This window comes from Puma concolor, chromosome A3 (assembly GCF_028749965.1).
Source record: "Puma concolor isolate L17-30 chromosome A3, mPumCon1.1.hap2, whole genome shotgun sequence".
Taxonomy (NCBI): Eukaryota; Metazoa; Chordata; class Mammalia; order Carnivora; family Felidae; genus Puma; species Puma concolor.
Window position 1 is genome coordinate 36,197,675 of NC_141669.1, and position 27,220 is coordinate 36,224,894.

General features: G+C 52.2%; 1 protein-coding gene across 2 annotated transcripts; it reads right to left on the reverse strand.

Moving 5' to 3' along the window:
• Positions 1 to 1,249: 1,249 nt before the first annotated feature.
• MAL (mal, T cell differentiation protein (MAL blood group)) lies at positions 1,250 to 27,220 on the reverse strand. Of its 2 annotated transcripts, XM_086700523.1 has the most exons (4): positions 27,010 to 27,210; positions 7,794 to 7,961; positions 6,210 to 6,335; positions 1,250 to 1,836 (listed from the first exon to the last, which is right to left on the reverse strand). In XM_086700523.1, exons 1-4 carry the CDS (start codon positions 27,100 to 27,102, stop codon positions 1,762 to 1,764), a joined length of 462 nt encoding a protein of 153 aa, XP_086556649.1. In that variant the 5' UTR covers positions 27,103 to 27,210; the 3' UTR covers positions 1,250 to 1,761. The 2 variants fall into 2 exon arrangements, with proteins under 2 accessions (XP_086556649.1, XP_086556650.1); XM_086700524.1 differs by lacking the exons at positions 6,210 to 6,335; positions 7,794 to 7,961 and having other exon boundaries at positions 27,010 to 27,220.

The following is a 27,220-nucleotide window of genomic DNA, read 5'->3' on the forward strand; positions in this document are numbered from 1 at the left end:
TCCTTTAAAGGAGTGATTAAAATTCCAAAACACTGAGGAACCTTTGGGAAATTCAACCAAGCCTTTTTTTTTTTTTTTGATGGGGGTCAAAAACACTCCTCTATTGGCATGTTTCTGGCTCATCAGCAAGCAATCAGGCAGTTTTGCTGAACAAATGACACTTCCCTCAATCAACACTTGATTGCAAATTTTGCTAAACACACAACAAACTATCATTTCTTAATGATCCTTAATTTGTGCTTTTTCAGGATAAAGCCTCAATCAAACCTTTTGCTCCTAGGGGTGCCTGGACGGCTCAGTCGGTTGAGTGTCTGACTTCGGCTTGGGTCATGATCTCATGGTTCATGGGTTTGAGCCCTGTGCCCGGCTCTGTGCTGACAGCTCAGAGCCTGGAGCCTGCTTTGGATTCTGTGTCTCCCTCTCGCTCTCCCTTGTGCTCTCTCTCTCTCAAAAATAAATAAATGTTAAAAAAATTTTTTTAAAAACCCTTTTGCTCCTAATTTACTAGGAAATTTTTACTTAAATTTTGTTTTCAGTGGATTAAAAGTGGCCTTTTACTTCCATGGCTGGGAGCTGACCAGTTTCGGAGGCACCTATTTGGTGTTCCAGCTGCGGAAGATCATTGCGTTGTTTGAGCAAAGAGATAACGCAGCATTTGAAAACGGAAACTTGGCTTTCAGGACTCCTGAGTGTCCTCCTTCCTAACTGTCCGCTCTCCTCTCAATCCAGACATCGCATACTTAAAACGTGGCACTCACTGCACTTCCTCTCCCTCAGTAGTCTGGTCCCCTGTCTCTCCTACGGAGTGGCCCAGGGAGAGTCTAAAAACAGTCTATTTGGAACAGAATGCAAAGCACAATGCCCAGGGAATTTCTGCCCAGCTTCACAAAGAGCGAGAGGAAATTTTTGCGCCTTGTTTTCTTTTGGCTGAGGGACTTTCTCATTGAGCGCAGGCCCCTTGGTCTGGTAGGAAGAAGACGGGTTCCCCTGGGTTGGCACCTGGCAAGTTTCCAGAGGGGGCAAAGCCACGTGAGACGCCTGGTAGCTGGGGCGGGTGGAGTACCCAGCGACGGGCTCTCGGACAGTGCGTTGGCTGAGCATACACAGCTGAACTGCCATTTGATGCTGCCTCTAGAGATTCAGTCTCAGCCAAAGGATTCCTCAGAAGGAAAGCTGAAACGGTGGTGTTCCTGATACGGGGAAAAGAAGAACAACCCCCCCTCCCCCCACCAAAAACACCCCACGAAAGTATCGAACATAAAGGCACTTTATAAAGCATTTCAAAGGTTTATCATCTTCCACCGTGGACATCTGCACATATTTGTTGGGTGAGTTTTACTCCCCATGACAGGTAGACTATCCATAAAGACTTGGAAGGATGCCCCGGGGGGGTGGGAACTCAAAGAGGCTTGTGGAAAATTCCAAAAGACAGTTCAAAAGATCCGGTCCGGGAGTCAGCAGGGGATCTTTGTTTTGTGGTCACACTCCCCATTTCCCCACCCCCACATCCCCCTTTCCCAAATAGGAAATGATTCTAGAAAGACAGCTCGTAGTTGGAGGTCAAGCGTGGCAAGCCCCCAACCCTGACATGAAGGCATGTAGGAGAGTAAACATAACACCCACAAGAAACAGAGCGTTGCTTTTGCTTGTTTGTTTGTTTTCTTCTTTCCAGCATCGAGAGTGTTTCTGCGTCGAAAATGTTACGCTGGAAGGCGGGCTGATCAGTTAACACCGTCTGGGGTTTGCGGCAAAAGTTCTGCTTTACGAAGACTTCCATCTGATTAAAGAAAACACCGCATGGACCACGTACAGCAGAGTGGCCACGTAGGAGAACACCTGAAACCAAGATACATGGCCATTAGTGGGAGTGCATGGGGAGAGGACGACGAGTGGGCCATTGACACTGAGCCAGGCGATGACATGGCGCTTGGGAGTGACAGACTGGAAGGGTGCGGGCCGCTGCTGCTTCCTATCATTCCCACAGATATCCTTTCCTGCCGAGCCCAGATGTGGCCCCAGAATGCTTTCAGCACAGGTCTCCAAGTGACCTACCAGCCCACTGGGTTTGGGGCTGCAAGGTCAATTATCTGTCATCACACGTCATCATGCTGGTGCCACCCAACTGGAAATGGGGGCCCTCAGAGACCCCTCAAATGATACCACTCTTCATGGGAAGCTTCCTTCCCCCACACCCGTGAGGCCAGAATCCACCAGCTGACTCCACTGGCCTTGGCTAAGAGAATATGAACACCTGGGTTTGCTGGCTCTGGTTAAGGTTTGGATGCTGTCTGGTCATCCTCAGACTCCTGCGAGAATGTTATTCTAGGAATCTTAATTTCACAAGCATGAGCAAAGGTGCCAGGCTCATAGGAAGTAAGGACCTGGGACGGGGAGGAGGGACTGAGGCTTCTGCAAAAAGGAGGGGGCTTACTGAGAAAGCTTCTGGAAAGATCCAGTCAGTGTTTTGGCACTGGGAACAAAGGCCCTGGAAATGGGGCAAACGGTCACTTTGTCCCTGTCAAGGCCCTGACTTGCGATGTTCACATGGGCCCCACCTATTCCTATCACCCTACTCTGGGTGGCTGGCCTCCCTGAAGGCTTGCCTGCCCCCAAGTCAAATATCTGCACCTGGTTTTGTGACCTTGGGTGTTGGGGTCAAGAGTTTCCAACCCAGGCACAACATTAGGGCAGCTACGGTTCCATGACTCTTGAAAATGCCCATAAACACCAGCGGTCATCATGCCTGCTCTCTCCCTGCCTCCACACATGGGCGAACTCCTCACCCTCATTGGCCAGAGGCAATGAGTAAGCCGAGTTACTTAATAACCAATATAAGGGAACTCATCCGGGAACCTTTAACTACCATCTGAGAGGAGCGGTTGTACCTGAGTGAGCAGCACCCCCAAAAAACACCTCTCCCTGTCAGATGGGAGCAGCTGACGGATGCGAGAGCCCTGAACAGAAGCTGTCCCCAGCAGTGACAGGAAACAGGCACTTATTTTCCAAGTGAGGTCAAGCCATGGCACACTGGGGACACCGAGAGCCAGGGACGTGAAGGCATATACTTAGGCCTTCAGAAACGCCTCTCCCTAAATGGCTGCCATTATTATTCCCGCTTTCTGCAGAAGTTTCTAGCTGCCCTCAGTTAATTCCCACCAATCCCAGGGATCCCTCTGGCACAGACTCTCTGCTGCCTGCAAAGGAAAGAGGGAGAAGCTTAGCTTTCGAGACGGGTCCAAGTAAGTATCACAGAGAGGGGTGAGAGGCAGGCCAGATGCTCTCAAAGGCTAGGAATGTGCAGGAGAAGGTCTTGAGGTGCCTCCCCATTCCCGGGCTGGCTACCCCCAGAAAGGCGTGTTGTGCTTGGGCAGGATCTCCCCTGTGCACTCATACAACTGATATTTTGAATAGAAAGATGTGACCTTACATTGAACCGGGCTTATACATCCCCTTCGGCCCAGTGCATCGGCCGGCTGGCAACATTTTGATTCTTGATTCTGGCACTCTCGACTTTGCCTGGGCATGCCCATGTAGATCTCATTCAACTAACAAAAATGGGAGGGCGGGGGGGAGACACGATTACTTGTGGCGTGGACAAATAGATGCCGGTGTAGCCACCAGTGGAATGATATACAGCAGTGGGAATAAACACTCTAGTCTCCACCCAAAAATGTAGATGAGCTTCACAAATCTGAGGTTGAAAGAAGGAAGCCAGACATAAAAGAATACACACTGTGTAACTCCATTTACGTGAAGTTCAAAGGCAGGCAAAACTGAACTAGGCAGCTAGAAATCAGGATGGCGGTAATCTTTTGTTTGGGTGCACGGTGATAGCAGCGGCAGGACAGGAGGATTCTGGGAGCTTTTTATGATGTCCTATTGCTCAGTTTGGATGCTTGTTACAGAGAAGAGTTCACTTCATGGAGATTCATCACTTGGGACACTTGTATCTTACTCAACTTCTCTGGATGTACGTTGCATTTAGGAAGGAAGAAAAAAAGAAAAGTTGGAATACAGTAGATCACAGTGGTTCTCAACTAGAGATCTGTCCAGTGGGCAGAGGCAGTAATTCACCCTATCTGGGTCGTCCCGTCACGTGCTGACCCACTAGCCATGTTCCATGCACATTTCACTATTATCTGCAATAATTTTATGGAAATTGTCAAACGCCTTGCCGCTGATGTCTGTTTGGAGGGAAGGCCTCTGGGGTTGGGATAGGGGGAGGGATGAGGCTCTCTTAGGTGACAGGAAATGAAAGAGAGTCATTTGAAGGATAACGGAAGAAGCGGGTTACCAGCCTCCCAAGGGAAGGAAAAATAGCCAAGGTGCTTCCTGGCTGTGTTAGTATTTAGAAAGCAGCCATCTTGGGAGATGAGCCAATATGGGAGACATTCCTACACTGGGGGACGGCTGAAAGGGTGCCAGGGACCATACAGTGGCCATGTTTCTGGAACTGGAGAGTAGGCTGGGAGCTTAAGGGGAACATGTGGCTTCCCTGGGACAAGGGACCCGTAGACAAGGTTTTCAGTAACTTTCCTCCAGACCCCACCCTCTGGAAGCAGGAAGAACACCTTCACCAAACCCCTTCCTAGAGCCCAACAGTGCCCGTCCCTGTGGGTTTTCTCTCACCCTCTACTCTACTCTTTCCAAAAAGTGGGGACAGTACAGTTTTGGCACCCGGAGCTGGCATCTTGTGATCTATCATCACATTTGACCTCAGGATTTGTAGGATTCACAGGTCGACCTCTAGAAATCTGAGGAGCGCGACTTCCTGAAGCTTCTTCCCTATTTTTTACACCTCACTCACGGCTAGAAATACACCTGATATCGCGAGTGTGCATGCTGGTGGGAGCCCACACATGCAGAACTCTGGAAAGAGGTTTTATGAATCAAAACATTCTCCTCCTCTCTGTCATTCCGATTCATCCCATTAAGAAGAAAATCCAGTAAGAAGAAAATTGGTGGACCTCGAAGTCCACCAATGGGTCTGGTCCCACAGTTGGAGAACGCTTCTTTTAGAGCTCAGAGGCCCGCGTGCAGCCTGCACCCTGGCCACACACAGCTGGCACCCCCATCTGTTCTGCTGACGGGGTGAATGAGGCTCAAGCCCCCGGGCCACCCATTGCTTGCCGTGAGGCCTTGGAGGAAGGTGTTCGATATGTCTCTAGTCCTGAGGGAGTCGGACAGGAGTTACCGTCTCATTTCACAGATGAGCAAGCTGAGGGACTTGCTCAAGAAAGTGGTGGAGGCCTGAGCTCTGGCCCCTCCTCCTCCAGCAGGTTCTCAGAGCTGCTAGGCAGGAGGCATCATCGGGAAGAGCTGAAGTCCTAACTGAAGTCCCAAACACCCACAGCTGGGGGGTCTGGACACACTGGGCCCAGAAAGGCTTCTCCACAGCCTCAGTTCCAGAGCCAGGGCTTGGGGAGACACTGGCTACTCCATTTTCCATCCCTGACCTCGCTGCTTCCCCGAGCCTGACTGTGCTTTGAGGGAGAGCCAGGAGACCCAAGTTGCCAAACTCACGCTCCAAACAGGTGCTGAGAGTGTGGATGGGGGAGCCTGGGTGGCTCAGTCGGTCAAGCATCCAACTCTTGACTTCAGCTCTGGTCGCGATCTCACGGTTCTTGAGTTTGAGCCCCACACTGGGCTCTGTGCTGACAGTGAGGAGCCTGCTTGGGATTCTCTGTCTCCTCTCTCTCTGCCCCTCACCTGCTCATTCTCTCTCTCTCTCTCTCAAAAATAAATAACAACTTAAAAAAAAAAGTGGTCACCTGCCCTGGACACCAATAATTCCTGGCCACCTTGGAGCAACGTATCCATGTTCTTGGTGTCCCAGTTCTGCATCTGTGAAATGGGTATAATAAGCACACCTACACCCTAGTGTTATCGTGAGAGTTAAATCAGATCATTTATGGAGAGCTCAGACAGTGCCTGGTGCTCACGGTCATGTCCCTTTTGCAAAGGCATGGACTCCCAGGCCAGCCCAGGCCTGGGCAGCGCAGCACTGAGCAGAGAGGGCCAAGGGGAGTCTTGGACACATGCCCTCCCTTCTCCGGGGCTCCGTTTCTTCAGGAATAAGGGGAAGGTTTCATTCCTTCGAAAGTCAGTGAGCTAAGAAACAGAGGGGAGGGCCCAAACAGCCTTCTGCTGACCCTCCATCGGTGGCCGGTGGGAACTGGGAACGGGGGCAAATTGCCTGGGGGACTCACCACAGCAGAGATGTTTTCATGGTAGTGTTTGTAGGTGTAGCCCTCCTGCATCCCGATGGTGGCCAAAGCTTCCAGGACAGAGGCGCTGAGGTAAAACAGGGCAGCAACACAGTGGTAGGCTGCATCCTGCAGGGTCAGGAAAGGCCATCAGAGAGATGGGCAGCTGTGGTCCCAGCAGGGCGTGGCTACCAGCCTTGTCCCCTCCTGGCGCGGCTCAGGTCCCGCCCTCATCTTCTGCTACTTCCTTTGGGAAGGAAGGGCCTGCCCGCCCAGACCCCTGCCCCATCCCTCCATTACCATAGCCCAGCCCCCTCCTCACAGAGCTGGTTTCATCTCACTGGTTTGGGGGCCAGAGTCAGGACTTAAGGGAGAAGGCACGCTGCCTTCCCTTGACTCGGGATCAAGTAAGAGGTGGGGGCAGGGAGGGGCAGCCTGGGATCTAACAGGTAGAAATTGGCTCTGGCCCTGAGAAGTGTCATATGTGGTCCAGTCTCAGTTGAGATGTGGCCTCGGTGACCAGTGCAGGGTGAGAGGCCCAGGCCATTTCCACTGTGGTTTCGTCTTGTTATTGTCAGTTTTTTGGGGGGGAGGGGGGTGGGGAAGCTCCAGGAATGTTTAAAAGCAAGAAAATACAGGGGCGCCTGGGTGGCGCAGTCGGTTAAGCGCCCGACTTCAGCCAGGTCACGATCTCGCGGTCCGGGAGTTCGAGCCCCGCGTCAGGCTCTGGGCTGATGGCTCAGAGCCTGGAGCCTGTTTCCGATTCTGTGTCTCCCTCTCTCTCTGCCCCTCCCCCGTTCATGCTCTGTCTCTCTCTGTCCCCAAAAAAATAGATAAACGTTGAAAAAAAAAATTAAAAAAAAAACAAAAAGCAAGAAAATACAAAGCGGGGGTTTTGAGTAGCTGGCATTTGGAGGTGATTTCGAAAAGTCTCCGTAGGAGGCCTTTGGAGAGTAAAGGCCTGGCCAAGTGGCCCTGCCCTCTTCCATGGTAAGTAATGGCCAGGTGTCCCATGCATACATTTTACCCCCTTCGTGGGCCTTAAGGCAGAATTTACGCAGTATTATGTCCACGGGCCATCCCCTCCCCCCACCCCCCAAGCCCCTCCTTGGGGACCCTGCTTTAGAAGGTCATCACTGGACACTGGCCAGTAAGCCTGGCCTCACACAGGGCAGCCAAGGTCAGCCTCCGGGACCCTGCCCACCCCCAAGATGGAAACCAGCCCTCCTGGACGTTGGGAGATGCCAGCAGGCACCTGGCAGGTGCAGGTGGCATGGGGAGGGGTGGTTGGGCTGCTGGTTATCCATGAAAAAGGCAGTCATGCAGGAGAAAGAGCAGGCCCAGTGGGAATTGGGCAGCGGCAATCCAGCTCTGCCTTCACCTTCTCCTGACCTCCTGGCTGTGGGGAGCCCTCAGAGAGCTGCTGGGGAGAGCTCAGAGCCGAAGGGCTGGCCAGCTGAGCCTTGGAACGTGGCTAGGAGACATCTATGGGCAGCCTCACCTAGCACTGGAAAAGCCAGCTTGCCAGGGGAGAGGGTCCAGCACCCACCCACCCACCCACATCAGCCATTCCGGGCTGGGACTCACCAGGGTGACCCAGGAAGTCTCCCCGCCGTGGGCACCAACTATGTACAGGATGAGCAGGGCTGTGGTGGCCATGAAGCAGAACACAGACACAAACATCACCCAGCCCTGGACCAGGGGGATGGGCACCAGGGACGAAGCAATGAGGATCCACACGAGGCCCCCAAAGACCTGCAGAGGGAGGGAGGACAGGGGTGAATAACAGAGCAGGAGAGCCCATACCCAGGAAGGGCCAGACCTACAGGTCACACTGGGGCATTAGGGGCAGCAGAACAGGAAGGAGGCAGAGAATGGCAGTGGGCATTTCCCTCACCAAAAATGACTCTTTCTTCCCCCTCAAGGCTCTAGCCTGCACTGACCCAGTCTTCCCAAGCCCCTGCTTGCCTGCCTTTGTCGTGCCTGGTTTAAATACAATTTCAATTTTTTATTTAACGAAAACGTCTATCACACTCACATGCCAGGCACTGCCCCAAGCACTTGGCAAATATGAACTCCGTTCATTCTCACAACCCTATGAACGAGGTACCGACCCATTTGTCAGATGGAGAAACTGAGGCACGTGGACGCCAGGTAATTTGTCATCCCAAGAAAGGACTTACCTCATCCAGTATTATCATTATTCTGAGGTGACATCCTAGATTAAATCCTAGTATTTTGACATTGAAATATCGTTTCTTTTACGAAAGGTTAGCGACCAGCAGATTCTGTTGGTCTTTACTTGGCAAAATAGATTGGTCACGCTATGTCATAAGCATAATTTTTTAATTTGTCCCCTTCGATCCCCAAGCCCAGGAAGTGTTCTGATTACTAGGGTCAGGGCTGGAGTGGAGAGTCTCTTCAGGTGGCCTAGGACGGGCATGGGAGAAAACGCTTCCCTGCCGTTATCCGGAAGACGCCCCTGTTGATGTCCGAAGGCTCAGTGAGCCCCATGTTTTCAAAGAGGTTTGTAAGGACAGTGTAGGGGTCCCGGCTCCCTGGGGACAAAGGCGCACAAATCCAAGCTGGGACCTTCCGTACTTCTTTCTTCCCCGGGAAGTCAGCCTCGTCCACCGTCCCTCACCCAGATAAGGCTGGGACGCAGGCGGAGGGGGCTCTGTAGTCAAAGGTCTCCAGGGTACTTCGAGCATCCGGGGCTGTGGACGGGCTGCCCTCCTAGTCCTATGTCCCCTGCCTTGTGAACTCAAACAGTACCTTGATTCCACCTCCTGTACCTGCTGCCCACCTGCTACGTAAGAGACCACTGTCCCTGTAGGTGTTCTCTGAGCCTCTCAGCTGAGAAGCATCAGGAGAGAATCACATTTGAGTAGTCAAGTCAGAGCAATGAAGAATCTGGAGTTATCAAAACCAAGCTGGGCCTAATGAATCAGATATGGGCATCTCTGACCAGAAAACCTCCTCTACTGTGGAATCCGAGGGTGCCTGAAGGCCCCGGCAGAAGCAGTGGCACACATTTTACAACTTGAAGCCATTGGAGCAAACAGAGAAATACAGCAGGTAAATAAAAATCCTTAGACCACTGTAACATAAGATATGTGTGTGTGTGTGTGTGTGTGTGTGTGCAGATTTCATCCAGAGTTGCCTTTAAGATCACACAGATTGCTTGGCCTTTTCCATAATGGGCCCTGACAAAGGGACATGAACATGCCGGTGGCTGAGAACTTGGATGTAGGAGGCCCAATTGTGGCATGGAAAAGTGGGAGAACTCGGCATGCCTGTGTGGAGGGCAGAGGCAAGGGCCTGGGATGCTCCTCTCCTGACCATCCAAGGTGGACCAATCTCAGTTAGTTCCCTGTTCATATGGTCTCAGGGAGCCCTGCCCTTCTCCTTTGCAGTGCCCAGCACAAAACAGGTGCACTTGTGACAATATGGCACTATCCCCGACCATGTGATGGAGGGGGTGAGGTCCCCCTTGCTCACGGCTAACTCCCAGGTGTGGGACACCTTCCCAGCTGTACCTTAGTGTCTGAGTTAGTTAACTTGCCTTCAGGGTCTCCGGTCAGATATATGGGTAAACTGGTACGATTTATGCACCAATCCCAAAGGGACAGTTTGCATTGCATGTGGAGGGGAGAGCGTGGTGTCAGGGAATCCTGTGGGGGACTCGGAGCCTCAGAGGTGCTTATGGGTGGCCAGTGGACATGGCTGTGAGGAACACTGAATGTCACATCAGGAAATGAGTCTTTTTCTTCCTTTCTTTCTTTTTCTTCCTTCCTTCCTTCCTTCCTTCCTTCCTTCCTTCCTTCCTTCCTTCCTTTCTTTTTAATGTTTATTTCTTTTTGACAGAGAGACAGAGAGAGAGACAGAGCTCGAGCAGGGGAGGGGCAGAGACAGAGGGGGACACAGAATCTGAAGCAGGCTCCAGGCTCTGAGCTGTCAGCACAGAGCCCGACACGGGTCTCGAACGCACAAACCGTGAGATCATGACCTGAGCCGAAGGACGCTTAACCGAGCCACCCAGGCGCCCCAGTGATTCTCTTTTTCACTCTCTTTGGTTTTTCTAAGGCAAGAAGGGCTTCGAGTTGAGCCAGGGGTCTGGAGCTCCCCAAGAGCGTGGACTCCAGGAACGGGTAGGCAAAGGTGAACTGGATAATGACGCTGCTTTTATTTTTAAGGTAATGACACAGTTATTTCGGACACAATTAAGTGTAAAAAACATATGAGGTAAGTTGATACACAGGTGGTCCTGGAAATGGCAAAATCTGAGAAAATGACTCTCAGACTGGTCTGTAGGCTCATGAAACTTAACCTCTTTCATCTAGGTGTCTCCCTGTGTGGCTTGGGGGGTGGGGATCGAAGTCAGAGTGAAGCCACCGCATTGAGGGCCTGCCACGGAGTCCTGAGTACGCACCAGGTAGCTTGGATACTGAGCATGCAGAGGGAAGCTTTGAGGTAATCCAGACACTTGACCTGCTTTTGGCTCTCTCTCTCTTCTCTCCCTCTCGCAGGTTCCTGGAGCCCATGGTAAGAATACCTGTCCATAGGAGCAAAGCCCACTCTGGGTTCAATCCCGGCCCCTGCCCCTTGGTAGACCTCGGGACCCTGTCCTGCCTTTGGGTGTACTACCTTGCAAAGATCCTTTTAAAAATTATGCTTTTTCTTTCTTTCTTTTTTTTTAATCTTTATTTATTTTGAGAGAGAGACAGAGTGTGAGCAGGGGAGGAGCCGAGGGGAAGGAGACACAGAATCAGAAGCAGGCTCCAGGCCCCAGCTGTCAGCACAGAGCCCGACGTGGGGCTCAAACTGTGAGATCCTGACCTAAGCCGAAGTTGGTCGCTCAACCGACTGAGCCACCCAGGCACCCCTATGCTTTTTATTTCTTTGTGTGGTTTATCTATAGCAGTAAGTTTCATAGTAACATGGTGGGAAGCAATTCTCTTTTAGACAGCTTTAAGGAGATATAATTCACATAGTATACAATTCACCCATTTAAAGTTACAATTCAATGGTTTGGGGATATACACAGACATGTACAGCCATCATCCCCAGACCAATTTTAGGCCATTTTCATCACCTCAAAAGAAACCCGGTAGGGGTGCCTGGGTGGCTCAGTTGGTTAAGTGTCCAACTTTCGATTTTGGCTCAGGGGATGATCTCACAGTTCATGACATTGAGCCCCACGCGGGGCTCTTGCATTGACAGTGTGGAGCCTGCCTGGGATTCTCTCTCTCTCTCTCTCTGTCCCTTCCCCACTCTCTCTCAAAAATAAATAAACATTAAAAAAAAAAAAAAAGGAAAAAGAAACCCTGTGCCCTTTAGCTATTGTTTCCTTCCCTCTCTCTCATCCCTAAGAGGCCACTAATCTACTTCCTGCCTCTGTAGATTTCCCTATTCTCAACTTTCACATGAGTTGAATCACATAGTAAAAGATGGGCTTTTGCAACTGGCTTCTTTCCTTTAGCATAATGTCTTTCAAGGTGAGCAATGTTCTCTCAAGGGCACCTTTAGAAAATGTCTCCACCATCACAGCACGTCCCACGGTCCCGTTCTGACCCCCACCATTTGGGGGGGGCGGGGGGGGAGACACTGAGTGAATATATTCCATTTCTCTGGAGCCTCCAAGCCGCAAACAGCTGAGGAAGCACTGATTCGCAGGGAGGTTCCTAAAGCAAGCATGCGGCGGTCCTGCCTGTCCCTGGAATGTATTTTAAGTCACACATCATATGAAGGTAAGGTCCTCACAGCACGGATGAAGTGATTAGAACCCGGGGGCGGGGGGGCAGAAGACTGGTAGGGGCCTGTCCTGCACCCCTCACAGCCCTGCCCCTTGGGGTACCCGGGGCGCGGTGGGGGGGGGGGTGGTGAGAAAGGTGCAGCCGCAGCTGCAGGAAGGGGCCGCAGGCTGGGAGGGGTGGGGGGGGGAGGCATAACAATCGCGAGGACAGGAGGGGTAAGTGGAAAAAGATGAGGCTGAGCCGAGGAGGGAGTCTATTCTCAGAGGCACGTCTGTGGAAACGGGCCCTGTTCTCGTGAGAAGTCCATTGCGGGGGCCCGTGGGAAGCCAACAGCTGCGCATGCGTAGAGGTCTCCTCTCTCAGCTGGCCAAGGCCAGCGCCCCGCAGCGCCCGCACCCCGCACCCCGCCGCGTTGGCACCGCCAGCGGCTCGCTCGCGCTGATGGGGCGCTCCTCCCAAGCCACTGGCGGAGGCCGCAGCAGGAGCCAGTCTCTTGGGCCTCGGCTTCCTTGTCTGCAAATGGCAGTTTGCAGCTGTGTCTCCCCACTGCAGGCTGGGGCACACTGGCCGGCACTGCGGGTGTGAGTGCGAAGCTTCTGGCGCTGTGCCCAGCCACAGCGGGGGTGAGACACTGTTCACCCCGGAGGCCAACAGCCCTCAGAGACAGAGGCGGAGGCAGCCAGTTTACAGTGCAGGGTGGCAGCCAGCCCTGAGTGGGCAAAGCGGCTTGGACTGGTGCAGGGCCTCAATCGAGTCTTGAAGGGGGGGGTAGACTAGCTGGTTAACTGGGCCTAAGGGTCAACAAGGAGTGGCTTTCTGGAGGGAGGAAGGATAATAATATAATATAATATAATATAATATAATATAATATAAGTAATAAATATATAATATAAATAATATATAATATAAATATATAATATAAATAATGAATATATAATATAAATAATAAATATATAATATAAATATATAATATAATATAGTATAAATAATAAATATATAATATAATATAATATAATATAATATAATATAATATAATTAATATGCCAAGTCCAGAGAATGCTGAAGCAGCAGTGAGGGCTTCAGAAAACCAGGGAGCTGGGCATAAGGTAGGCAATGAGAGGGGAGAGTGGCTGGAGATGGGGCTCAAGAGGGGGTGAGGCGCAAGACAGAACTGATTGCCAGGCCAGGGTGAAGGCCTTTAAGGCCCCATTGCGTGGAAAGCTGGGGTTCAGTGTGAATCATGGGGCAAAGCCAGTGCCCGCCCCACTTCACCTACTAAGTGTGCAGAGAGCAAACAGAGAGAGCAAGCAGAGCACCCACACCCGGGGAGATAAGGCATCCTGGGCAGGGAGCAGTCCACCCCATCCTGGCCTCAGGACCCCACTGGCCAAATATTTGTCAAGAGAAAGGGGTAGGTGAGGGTTCAAACATTTCCCTTTGTAAAGAAAACTCCAAGCAGCTCCCAGCTCCCAGCTCCCAATGCTGAGAAGCAGTCATTTTGAAACACAAGTGGAGGCATGACCCCAGTTTCCATTCGTCTCTGTCAACAGGCTGGACTTCCCACCACCCTCCGCCTACACCCAGGTCACCGTCTTCCATAACTGAGATGGTGCCGCTGGCTAAGGTGGTGGCAGAAAACGGTCTCTAAATTGGGCGGCCCGGGAGTCATCTGCATTGAGCTCTCTCTGTGGGGTCCCGATCCACATGTTGGAAAATGGGGGTGGGTCTGGGCTAACGCACACGGTTTGCAATCCTCACTGTACACGAGAATTGCCTGGGACAACCTGAAAACACAGTAATGCCCAGGGTTTGACTCTCAAGTGGAGAGAAGGAGAATTATAGCACATGGAACAGACGTCCCAGGCTGTTTGCCAAAAGCCTTAGAACCCATTTCCACAACACGAGCCGTTAGATTATGTTCTGGTAATTCCTATCAGAATACCAGCTGGCTCCTGTCTCCAGTGCCCAGCTCGGCTGTCCCGTGGTGCCAGTTGAGACACCTCTCCAGTTCCTGACTGGGCTCTGGGAGCCCAGGGGCAAAGCTCCCTTACCTCCCCTCTCCTCAAGCTTCAATCCCTGTCTTGCCTTGAATATGAGATTAGCTGGTCCTTGGGTGTCAGGCAGATGTATCTGTGAATGGGAATGCGCTGGAGATCTGAGGCCCCTACCCCTGCTGTTTCTGGACTGGAAACCGCCTGTTTTTAATTCAGTCCAGTTTTAGATGCTGAGCAGGGTCGAGGTTCCCTAAGAACCAGGGGTGATATAAAAAACCAGACCAAAAAATTTCAAAGACTTAAACGACTTTATAAATCGTGGCCTGCCCAATCCAATGATTTTTGTGGAAAAAAATTTCCTCAGGAGACAGTCTTCAGGGGAGCTCTTGTGTAAACTCAGAGAAGCTTCTTAATTTTTCTTTCAGAATTAATCCACAGGATTAGCAGGCTAGCATGGTTAAGGGTGTAGACTTCAGAGACTGAGTTACCAAGTTTCAGTCTCAGCTCTGCCACTTACAACAGGATGGCCTGTTGTCTCTGGGCAAGTTACTTAACCTCTCTGTTCCCTATTTGAAAAATAGCGATAACAACAGCGCCTACCTCATGGGATGGGGGTGAAATGGGGTTATGTCTGTGGAGTGCCTGAAAGATCGTACGCAGTCTGAGCACTCGCTGTCTCAACTGCCATACGATGAGGCAAAACCTCGTCTGTCACCATGTGAAAATTCCAGTAGGTCTAGGATCTCAACATGCACAATTATCCACTCCGAACCCTACGGGACCCAGAATTTAATAATAACTTCAGAGGTGCCTGGGGTAGCTCAGTCAGTTGAGCCTCTGACTCTTGATTTCTGCTCAGGTCATGATCCCAGGGTCGTGGGATCGAGCCCTATGTCGGGCTCGGTGCTGAATGTGGAGCTTGCTTGGGATTCCCCACCCCCCGACCGTCTCTCTTGCCCTCTCTGCCTCTTGTGCGCGCTCTCTCTCTCTCTCTCTCTCGCACAAGTAAAAATAAAATAAAATAACTTCAAAACCATTAAAAAGAGAAAAACTGGTGATCTTCTAGAAATCTGAAGTTGAGAAAAATGTGTCTGCCTTTGTGGAAGGAAACACAAAGGACATTAAAATATGAGAGAGGCTTCCTTCAAACAATGAGCCTTGGTTCCAAAGGGGGGGAAAGGAATCCTCCAGCACATTCTTGAGATTCGTGTGGTGTTTCCATTGCTTGACCAGGGATGAAAGAGTTCTGCATCCACCATTGTGCAGTGTTTCTGCTGCACAACTGGGATAACCGAAGTCAACTCAGAAGAATTGCTCAAGTTCTCTGGATATTTTTCTGGATATTTTGCTTTGTCAGGGTCTTCACAAGCAGACACTTTTCCAGTAACAAGTCAAGGCGTGAACTAAAGAGGACTTCCCATTCAGGGGTTTCCACACACACACATACGCCTTGGAGCCCCGCATCGGAATTCCCAATGGCTCTGAGGGCATGGTGTGTGTGCCCTGAAGGCACATCTGGACAGGAGTTTGTAATTCAAACTCTTGAGGAGGAGAGGAAACTTATTACCGAACACAGACTGTGCATCTAACACTGAGCTGTCTTACCACTTTGGTCAGGCGGTCACAAATCATCTCCCCAGGAAGGCAAAGGAAAGATGGCCACACCAGAGGAGACGGGTCCCAGCTGCTGTGAGCTCCGAGCACTTTGGCCAACAGGCCGGAAAGTAACCTCAGTTTGTGTTTCTGGAAAGGTCCATACTCGACTGGACTATTTCAGTAGTCAGGGGTTATTGCAATGCCAGACAGGCATGTTGTGTAGGTGGTCTGACCAGTACAATAACTGTGCTGGAGGAGAGACTCAACCAGCTCTAGGGTTGGGTGGCTAAAAAGATTCATCATTCTGTGAGTTAGAGCAGAGGGTATTTGTGTGTGTGTGTGTGTGTGCATGCGGGTGTGAGTGTGTGTACAGGCTGGTTATGGATGAGCTGTTGGAGAGCAGGGGAGTGGCAGCAAGGGGAAGTCAAGGGGACAGAAGCACCAGGTGGCAGGAGAGGGCGCAGAGCGAGGCCAGAGGGAAAGACCAAAACCCCAAGACCCTGAAGCCTTTCCCATACTTCCCTTGGCTCCTCAGAAAACAGGTCTGAGAGGAAGACGGGGGGACTCTTTTCCTGTGGAGACAAGATGGCCAGAGGCACACATGTGGGGCTTATGCCAGCTTCTCTGGTTCTTGTGGGAGCCCCACCTGCCTGGTGGAGAGGAACTCGGCTCCCAGCAAGTCGAAGGAAAAGCTCCCTTCGCTTGCTCCCTTGCTCACCCACTCATTTATTTATTCATTCATGCACGTAACAGATGCTGAGTGCCCCTGACCGTGGCCAGTAAGCACCGAGGCAGGTACACCTACGGAGGTAGACCTTATCCAAAGACATGCACTAAAAACAGAGTCCATCCCTCCCTTCCAGTCTTGCTGCCAGGCTCCACTGGAGCGGCTCTGGCCCGCCAGGGGCAGAGTCAGGTCCTGGTAAAAGTATCGGGACCCCAGTGAGGGTGACCAGCTCAACACCTCTGCCTGGGAGAGGGACAGAGCCCAGCAATTTGAACAGATCCCTTATTCTTACCCTATAAGGAGGTGTCTGGGGGGAGGGATCAGAAGGTTTTCCATGTGCAGACCCCTGCCCCCCTGTGTCAACTGACAAGGCAGCTTATGGGGAATCTGACCTTTGAGGCTACTCCCAAGGCAAACACTGGGAGTGGTGTTGAGGCCACCTGACTCAGTTTACTAGTGCAAGTTGCTCTGCCCTCCTGGCCCCTTCATCAGCAGGCTCATCCTTCCAGAGGGACACATCATGCCATTATCCCTCCCAAGGCAGGCTTATATGGTGTCCTTTTGTCTCATCTGGAAGTAAGGCCAGGACTCAGGGGGCCTGGAGTCGGTTTGTGAAGAGGGAGATAGAGACTTGAGATTCAGAGGGATGGGGGTGAGTTCAGGTCTGCCGTCGACATTAACATGGTGGGTGTGAACTGAGAAAAGGCCCCTGTCCAGGCCTTCGATCCCACTTCTCTCAAGTCCCGGGGAGATCTCTTCCACAGTACCCATTACCCCTGTACTTCAGGCACTGGCCACTGCTCACTGATTAATGCTACCTCCTTCCCTATGCGGAGGACAGTCACTCATTCCTGAATGAATGAAAAGTTCTCTCAGGTCCACAAAGCTAGGGGCTTTTCAGATAAGCATGTCCTCGTGTGAATGGAAAAGTTTCCTAACCACACCTACACCCAGGGGCTTTACCCAGCGGGATAAACAGAAACTAGGAGATTCCATGAAAAGTACCAGCAAGGTACCTATAAAAGAGCAGCAAATCCGTGCAACTACTAGACCAGACGGGAGTGGCTTCAGTGCAAGAAAAACAAAAGGTATTAATGGGAATCACCAAGGAGGATAGCAATTTGGTGAGCCACCGAATAAAACAGGTGTGGATTATGCAGTGCAGGGAGAAGGAACCGGCCACCTAGAGGGCCCGGGGCTTCTTTTCAGGGTCCTGGGGGTTCTTTCTTGGGAATCGGTGGTAACTGTCAGTTTCACCTTCCATCTGTCCTTGACTCCTCTTGTGATTCATAAATATTAGCCAGGTGGGAGGCGAGAAGTTAGCCCCTGTCCTACCCATGCAGGCTAACGACAAATGCTTCGGGGTGCACAGTTTGTGCTGGGAACATGGCTGGACTTAGGGTCCAGGCGGGAGACATACCCCAAGCAATGGCCTGCAATACAGGTGCCATGTGGCAGGATCGGGGTGCTCTCAGGGTGGGCACCCCTGGTGGAGGTATGAGGAAAGCCCAGGCCTGAAGGATAGATGACTTAGTCCCACCATGCCATCTGCACTAAAGGAAGACCTCGAATGGAGACCAGTGGAGGACTATGGGCTGGTTCTGGAAAGAGTCCTAGGACACAAAAGCAAGGTGGAATCCTTCCTGCCAGTCCCCTCCACCCAACTGTGCTTGGCTTATCACCAGCCACAGGGCAGGATGGAGGCTTGGGGAGGTGAGGGCACACTTTTGTGCCAGAGGCTGCCCTCTTCCTGAACCAATGCCCTTCCAAATGGTGATACACGGACACTGAAGACAAATCATTTTTGGAAGGCTTAATCCCAGGCTCACTGGTAATTGGTTCCTTCCCCTTGGGCAGACGCAGCAATGTGTGTGGCACTGAGAAGTCACAAAGCTGGCACCAAGCTGGCAGGGTGGTACATGAGAGAGGCTTAAGATGTCCCCCGCCTCTGAGGCAGAAGGCAGGGCAGGACTGCCGGGGCCTCCCGTCCCCCGGGCCACCCCATCAGGCTGGCCAGGGGCAGCTCTGAGCAGGGGAGCCAGAAATAATCAGGCTGCTAGGAGGGCCCTACAGAGGGTGGTGTCTATGCAGTACTTGATGACCCCAGAGACACGGCAAGTGGGCCCTCAACAGCCCCACCCACTTCCAAATCTCACGCACCCTCTGCCTGTACACTGCCCGAGAAGGGCATCGAAGGCACAAGGTGGCGTGGGATGGGTCTTATGGTCCCCACTGTGCAGTTATTTTAGCAGGGATTGGCTAGTTGCTCTCAGAGCAGGTGTTTGAGTCATTAGAAAATTAACAAGAGTTGTACTTAATAGCTACTCAGCAGTTACTACGTGCATCATGTTATCTTAAGAGCTTTGTGCATAATACTCCTCACATCAATCCTTGAGGTAGATGCTATTATATCCCCATTTTACTGATGCAGAAACTGAGGTGCAGTCACAGGCTCACATCCCCACAGCTGCTGAGTACCAGCTCTGACAGGCTGGCTGGGGAGCCTAGGGCAGTTACCCAAGCCCACCCACAAGCAGGTCACCATGAAATCCCGCCCACCCACCATGTCTAGGGTCCCTTTGGAAATGGCCGGGAGAACAGCCACAGAGAATGATAGGACACTAGCCCATTAGCCTTCACCCTGCTCCCTCCCAGCTGCCCTGGGTCCAGAGAGAATTGCAAAGGAGGTGGCTTCTGGAAGCAGGCTTCCCCTCCCCCACTCCTCCGCCTGCTCAATGGGCTCTGTTCTTTCAGAGGAAAAGAATACCAAGGTTTGTGTTTAAGACCAAAAAACAGGCAAAAGGTCAGAACGCTGAAGGACATCACTCTCTTCTGCAGGCACAGGCCCGTGGTTCTCATTCCCGGGTCCATCAACAGGATGTTTGTCATGACCTGCACCCCCCCCCCACTCCCCGACCCCTACTAACAGGTACAACCATGCCAGCTTTCACTTCCTTCCCCATTTGCTCCATTCCTGGACTGTCTACCTGCGCCCCGCCCCCCTCGCCCCTTAAAGCCTGGATTCTGGGTTCTCTTTAGGCCTTCTTCAAAGCTGGATCCAGGAGTTTTAGGGATATCCTTCTCCTCTCTCCCCCCTTCCCCTCTTCCTGCCCTTTCCCTCCCAGCCCAACTGCATTATTCTAACAGGAATCCGGGGCTATGGTGTGGAATTTCAGGTCAGCTGAGCCTGGCCATGCCTCTTCCCACTGCCCGTGCATATCAATGTGTGATGGCTCACGACAAGGCTTTTCTTTTAGCTCCTACATATTTTTCTCAGGCCTTAGGGAGTTGTTTTGCGCCGATGTGGGCAGAACATTAGCTATTAATGAGGTGGGAGTGGTAGAGAGCCTGGGGCTAAGCATGGCGGAAAACCAATGCCCGTACATGACCCTGGAAAATAATCATGCGGCTGGTGTCCAGCAGGAGCCAACTAGGAGCTAAACCTTTCCACCAGAATGTAGAAGGTAAGTCGAGGCCCCACAATGCAGAGAGTACCAGGAACCTGCTCCAGGACCCCAGGAATAATCTGAAGCCTGTGAGGGGTCAGTCTATACTTGTCCATGGCATTAGTGCTTTAGGGTCTAGGGGGCGTCGCTTATTTCACTCACTCACTCACTGTCCTCACATCCATCAGCACCGCAAGAGAACACCCACTGGAATATTTTAGTGCCCCTCTCTGGTGGCCTTTGGTCCAAACCACAATGTCCACTATGTCCAGGGACCGCAACTTGAGAGCCCAGAAGGAAGCCCCAGACAGGCTTGTGTTGGGGGTGGAGGTGGGGCTCAACGATGAGTCCATTAGGACTTAGCCCCCTAGCCCGATGCAGATCTCCACTGGCTGGCCCCATCCCACCTCAAGGCAGGCCCCAGGCCCCGTGTGGTCCAATCCCCAGCCCCCTGCCCCACCCACAGCCCTTCCCTGAGGATGTGCCTAAGCCCAGAGCAAAGCCAAGCCATTCCAAAGGCTGTGCAGAACCGGCTTAGGCTGGCAGCACAAGGCACTCCCCCCGCCCCCCCCCCCCCACAACCTTTGCAGGGCACGGCAGGTGTAGGTGCAAATAGTCAGCCTTTGTCCCTGGCCCACCTTGAGTGACCCGGTGAGAGCTCTCCCTCTCCCCTGCAGTGGCGTCTGGGATCCTCCCACTCTCTCCCGAAAGCACTCAGAGAGAGAGGATGCCTCACATCACTCTGGGTATGACCCCATCTGCATCAAGCTGGGGAATGACCTATGGAAAGCAACCTTTTTCAGCGTAGCGTGGTTGTGATGGCATATGCGTGACCACGTGGGGGCTGAGCCCCATCATCACGCTAGGCAGTTTCCAGAGAACAGCTCAAAGTCACTTTCTCCTGATCAAAGCAGTCCTCTGGTCCTCTGGTTCTTGAAAAACCAGAAAAGTCACTTCTCAACTCCAAGAACAAACCCCTCTACCTATACTTCTTCCCCTCCCTGTAGAGAGGAGGAAAGGAGAAAAGCAATATCCTTACCCACTTCTAAACAGCTACAGAGAGGGGCCCCCAACGCAAAACAAGGACACAGGGCCAGGCTCAGTGGGCACAGCCAGTGAAGGCCACGCTCAGCCGTTGTCCTGAGCTGGCCAGCAGGGTCAGCCCCCACTGCCTGGTGACTATAGAAGAGGTCCCTGCCTGGGGCAGCAGGGAACTTTCCACAGGAGCATAGGGGGTGCCTGCCTTGAACCGAGGAGAATATTTAGGGCACCTGGCTCCCTGCCCCAGCCTCTCACTGAGAACTGTCTCCACTACCCTGTCCTCGACGTGAAAACATCGAGGGGGTGGGCTGGCTTACCAACTGCCCCTCCAAACCTTGCTTAATCAACGGCTTATGAAATGCAGATTCTTGGGCCCAGCCTCGACCTAGTGACCCAGATCCTTCAGGATGTATTTGTGACAAGCAGAGCCAGGGGCTGTGAGCTCCCCAGTGGCTCTGAGCTGCCCCTTCACTCTCTGGGGGAGAGAAGGGAAGAAGGGAACCAGGCCTGCCCAGGGCTGCCAGATGGACAGGGCCGCCCTTTCACGATCCTTTCTGCTGCAGGCAAAACTTCCTCGTGGGTGTTTGGGTGAACGCAGAAACCTGGATGTGACTTGCTGTCACTACAAGAAGTGCCACCCTGGAGACTGAGTTACCAGGGTAAGCTGCGCACCCCCCCCCCCCCCCGCCCCACCTCCCAATCCGGCTCGCCCAGCCTGTCTCCTCCCAGCTCCGACAAATTAGGTTTCTGTGATTCTACATCTCTTATCTCCTGTGAGTTCTCCTGCTGTCTTCTCCACGTAACCAGAAGGTGGACCACCCACCAGAAAACTGCTTTCCCATCCTGCTCCCACCCCACCCGCACCGCCCAATCCCGGCTCTGTAGGGCCGCTGTTCCCAGGCAGGTGAAAATCTAGGGCAGGTCTCGGGACTTGTCTGGTCACTGTCAAATAATGAAAGTCCCCAGTCACTTTGGGTCAGGGAAACGGCCTCATTTTACTGTGTCCGGTTCACTGGGAGAATCACAATGACAAGCCCAACCCGCGTGCCCCACCCCCCGGCCCCCGCCCTGCTCCACCCCACAAGGTGCACCCCAGGAGCGGTGGCTCTCAGCAGTTGACCCTACTTGTCTGCGCTCCCCAAGTCTCTCTTCATTCCCAGCCATTCTGTCAGCAGTTTCTCCTCTTTTATAGGCTGGGGAGGAGGGAGCTGAGTTAATGGTTTCATAACCTGTTTTCTGGCATTTCCTTTACAAGTTCTGAAAGGGCGGGGGGGGGGGTAGCTGTTGTCTCTCCTGGCACTTTGTTTTGTTTTTTTTTTTTAATTTTTTTTTTCAACATTTATTTATTTTTGGGGCAGAGAGAGACAGAGCATGAACGGGGGAGGGGCAGAGAGAGAGGGAGACACAGAATCTGAAACAGGCTCCAGGCTCTGAGCTGTCAGCCCAGAGCCCGACGCGGGGCTCGAACTCACGGACCGCCGGTCCGTGAGATCGTGACCTGGCTGAAGTCGGACGCCCAACCGGCTGCGCCACCCAGGCGCCCCTCTCCTGGCACTTTGTAAGAGAAGTTTCCTCCGGCCCTGGCCAGAGCTGAGACAAAAAGCATCCTATGTTAACCTTTGTTCTGTGAATGGTGGACCAAGTGTCACGAAGGCCCTGGCTTAGAAGAGAAGAGGAGGAAGAGGAAACAGCTTGTGGTCCCCAGAGGAAAAAATCCTCCTTGGGTGGGGACAGGGGAACAGGCCAGAAGCAAAGCCCTGGGTTTGCTCCCGTGTTGGGAGACGGGACGTCCCACCCCGAGCCTGCCCATAAGGGGGACACCAGTGTCCCTGTGGCATACAACAGCCGTACGGCCAGTGTGACTCTGATGGTGCTTGGCGCTCGGACAGGCGGGGTCCCGCCACCTCGCTGGATCTGCCTTCCACTTCCTGCGACGACCCTGCAGCGTTCTGGAATGGGGGCGCTGGGCCAGGGTGAGGTTGCCATACACCCCCACCCGTGCCTCGCCGGAGCCACCACCCTTCCCTGTCCCTGTGGGCAGTTTCCTTGCCTTGGGAGGGGGGTGGGGCTCCACCATGTTCGCTTGGACGCTGGCATCTGTGACTCCCAAGCTATTGGGAGGTCAGGCGTGGGCGTGTGAACTATGACTAATCAATTCAATGGACTACAGATTTTATACATACCCAAGCATTTCACACCCACTGGGTTCGCTGAAAATTACAAATTCTGATGTTATCAAGTGTGGCACGGATGAGGAACAATGGGGGCTTGTTTATCTCCAAACTTGTACAATTTGGGGCCCTTCTTTATTAAAGAATACAAAATGAGGCAGGGTCTTGGAAGGGACCTGAGCTTAATTATGCTTCATCAGCCTCCAGGTCCCTCTGCTTCTGGAGTATGGAAACTGGAATTACCCTTTTTGGACAGGGATGCGGTGACATCTGGGGAAACAAAAGAGGTGCATTCCCCATGAACCAGGAGGTCAAACCCTCCCTTTGGGAAGAAATCCCCAGCAGGTAACTAAAGAGGCACATACAAGAATGTTCTTGGCAATGCAACGGCAGAAAGCAACAATCGAAAATAGCAAAATGTCCATGAACAGCAGACGGGATAAACAGTAGCAACCTGTGTAAGCCTCAAAACAACTTTGTATGAAAAGCCTGCTGCAGTGGGATAGGTAATATGTGTGTGTGTGTGTGTGTGTGTGTGTGTGTGTGTGTGTGTGTTGCGTGTGTATGTGTGTGTGTTCTTATTTCACTTTATGAAAAGTGAAAACTTAAAATAATGCCATGTGTAATCTGCCCATAGTTAGGTATGCAGTGAAGGTCTAAATAAACCCTGCTCCGGGGTAATGAACACTACTACATTTAGCCTCGAGATTGCCCCAAGGACGGAGGGAAGAGAAGATAATGGTGGAGTTTCCAGTGGGCGTGGTGCCATCTGAAAAGCTTTATTTCCCTCATACTAAAAGAAAATAAGGCCAACTATTAAGATTTGACAAACTGGAATGATAATTATATGGGTGCCGTTCCTGTAATATGAAATATTTCTTGACGTTTGTTTCTTAAAAAATTTAAGTCTACATAACATAAAGTCAACCATTTTAATATATATATATATATATATTAATTAATTTATTGTTTTTGACAACGAGAGAGACAGAGCATGAGCAGGGGAGGGGCAGAGAGAGGGGGAGACACAGAATCCGAAGCAGACTCCAGGCTCTGAGCTGTCAGCACAGAGCCCGACGCGGGGCTCAAACCCGTGAACCTCGAAATCAAGACCTGAGCCGAACGAAGTCAGACCCCCAACCGACAGGTGCCCCCAAATTACCCATTTTAAATTGACCAGTTCAGTGGCATTTAATACACTCACGTCGTGCAACCACCCCCTCTAACTTCAAAACATTTTCACCACCACAAAAGGAAACCGGGCCCCTTATCCCTCTCATCTCAGTCCCTGGAAAACCACCAGTTTGTGCTCTGTCTCTATGGGTTTACCTATTCTGGATATTTTATATAAATGGAAGCATACATACGTGACCTTTCTTGTCTGGCTTCTTTTACTTAGCATTGTGTTTTCAAAGTTGATCACCTTTGTAGTATGTATCAGTATTTTTTGTTCCATTCTATGGTTGAATAATACTCTACTGTATGGATATATCACAATTTGTCTCTCCAGCCATTGCACTGGGGCTGTTTCCACCTGTTGGTTATTGTGAACAGTGCCTCTAAGAACATGCGTGTACGTGTACCTGTTCAGGTCCCAGCTTTTAATCACCTTGGTTAAAAACCTAGGCATGGAATTGCTGGGTCAAATGGTAATTTTTTTTTTTTTTTCAGGAACTACCAAACTGTTTTCCAGAAGCAGATGAGCCATGTTACATTTCCATCAGCAATGTGTGAGGGTTCTAATTTCCTCACATCCTGGCCAGCACTTGCTATTTCCTTCTTTCTTTTTTAATAATAATCACCATAATTTCATGTGAAATTGTACCTCATTGTGGTTTTTATCTCATTTTCCTAATAATGAATGATGCTGAGCATCTTTCCATGCGCTCCTTGGCCGTTTGTACAGCTTCTCCGGAGGAATGCCTACTCAAGTTTGTTGCACATTTTCTAACTGGGTTGTGTGTCCTTTTGGATAGAGGTTGAGAGAGACCACTGAGGCACCCTAGGTCTCTCAGGAAGTTGGGGGGAAAGGAGGGAGGTGAGGGAGCAGGGCAAGGGTCGAGGAGAAAAAAAAAATCACTTCTCAGCCGAGAGGAAAGTTCCAAGCAGGAAAGAATTATTTCTTCCTGAAGCCCCTACTATGTCAGGTCACAAAACCGCCCCGGGAGGAGTAAATTTCCACTAATCCATGGTTCTGAGATTTCCCACCTCCAGCCTTCCGCTTTCACTTGGTGGGTTTTAGCAGTGGGGTATCCTCCTGTCCCCACCCAGCAGATCGCCCTGTTTGGCTCTGCCTGGTTGGGCGGTTCCTACCCTCGGGAGCACTCCTTCCCCTAAGCTGTGATACCGAGAGGAGGCATTGGGAGGCTTGTCCCCTCGGTGAGGCCAGCACCCCTCCACCGCCACCTGCCACCCCCTGCGGCCACCTGAGCCCATTCTTGTCAGGGCGGCAGGAGGATGGGGACCCGGTCTTCTGCCTGGAGCTCAAGTAACACACTCTTTCCTGATTCTTGTTTTAGTGTTCCTCGAAGAGCTACAAAAGCAGAATCAGCCACTCATGAGGGCAATGTAAGAGACACTAAGGAGACCTTTTGCTGCTTAAAAATCTCCCTTGCCCCATCACACCTCAGCATCAGCCCTCATCTCTTTTGGTTATGAAACTCCTGCCTTTGTAAAGAGTAGCCTCTGAAGGAACCACCCAATACTTATTCTCAAGCCGCAGGTCTATATGCTCTTCAGAAATCCAGCGTTTGGCAAGCACAGGCTGACTGCTGAGGAGAAGCACTCAGATGAGCCATCTGGAAAAAGAATGTTCCAGGGGATGCAAGCCCCTCCCCTCTGGGCCTATTGTAGGTAGGGCTGGGCTTAGTGGTGTCCAGAGTTCCTTCTAGATGTCACTTCCTTGATTCTGGCCAGCTCCAGGTTTTGAAGTCATTCTGGATACATCCAGGTTTGGGCTCAACCCAAGTCACACAACTGCAAGGATACGGTGCCCCAGGGAACCTCAGCCCCCTTGGCCCCTTCCTCCACCATCTCCACGGAGACCAGAACCTGCTCCCTTTGCTGTTCACACCCTCCTGCCTCCAATCAGACAGAAAGAAGCCGGGGTCCCGTTTATTTTTACACAGTCAGGTGTGGGCAGTTTCTTTTTCGACCGACTTTCCGGGCGGCCACTTCTGAGATTGGGGTGCAGGGAAGGAGTCTCTGTGACCTCAACGCACCACACCCACAGAGTAAACACACCATGCCCTCTCCCAGGTAAGGGGCCGCAGCCCCTGCGGAGGTTAGGCTGAGGGCGGTCGGAACTTCCCCACAGGGTGATCACTTTACCAGAAGCCTAGAGTAGGAAGCGCTCTCCGAAGCCGCCGGCGGCGGAGGCTGTGCGGCTCGGGCTTAAGGAACGGCCAGCCGCGGGTGCAGCGGGGTTCCCGCTGCTCAAGGTCAGCCGAGGCACAGGACCGCTCAAGGCCAGTCCCTCTCTCTTCCCCCCACCCGTCGCGCAGGGCAGAACGACTGCAGCGGAGCAAACCACGCCTGTTTATTTCCCCGATTAAAGTTGTGGCAAGTACGGCCACTCGCCAGAAACTTTCAAAAGCCAGAAGAGAATAATCCAGATTCTGCCCCTCCTACGACACCAACCCAATCTCCAAACCTCGGCTGGTAACACGTACTCGGGTTTCTTTTGATTTTTTTTTTTTTTTGTTTTTAAACGAAATCCTAACCCAGGGAAAAGCTGGACGCTTCTACAAGGACGTCGCCCTCCAGGAAGGGCATACTCGGCGCGGCACCTGTGAAGCGGTTTGGGAGCGCAGCTCTGGAACGGGCGCGCTACAAGTGGACCCGGGGCCTGTTTCCAACATCTGACCCATCCTGGGAATTTGGTTTTTCCACCGAGGTCCTGGGGACTGTTTACCCCATTGCCCTTGGCTAGAGGGGGTCAAACGACTGGAAGGTGGGAGGAGAGAGACTTTTTCCCCACTGTGGCCTCGCTACCCAGGTGCTCCGGGGACCCGCGCAGCCACCACCATTCCGCCCCTTCCCTAGCACAGGCGCGGGCGCGCCGGCGACTCACAAACTCTAAGATGAAGAGCAGGTCCGGGAAGGTGGTGAAGACCGCGAAGCCGCTGGGCAGGGTACTGCCACCCGACGCCGCTGCGGGGGCCATGCCGGCGTGCTGGCGTCGGCCTCGGGTCTGGACGCGCGCGGCTCCGGCTTTGCACTGACCGCTAGCTCGCTCTGCGGAACCCAGTGGCCCGGGCGCCCCCGCGCGCGGGTTAAGAGTA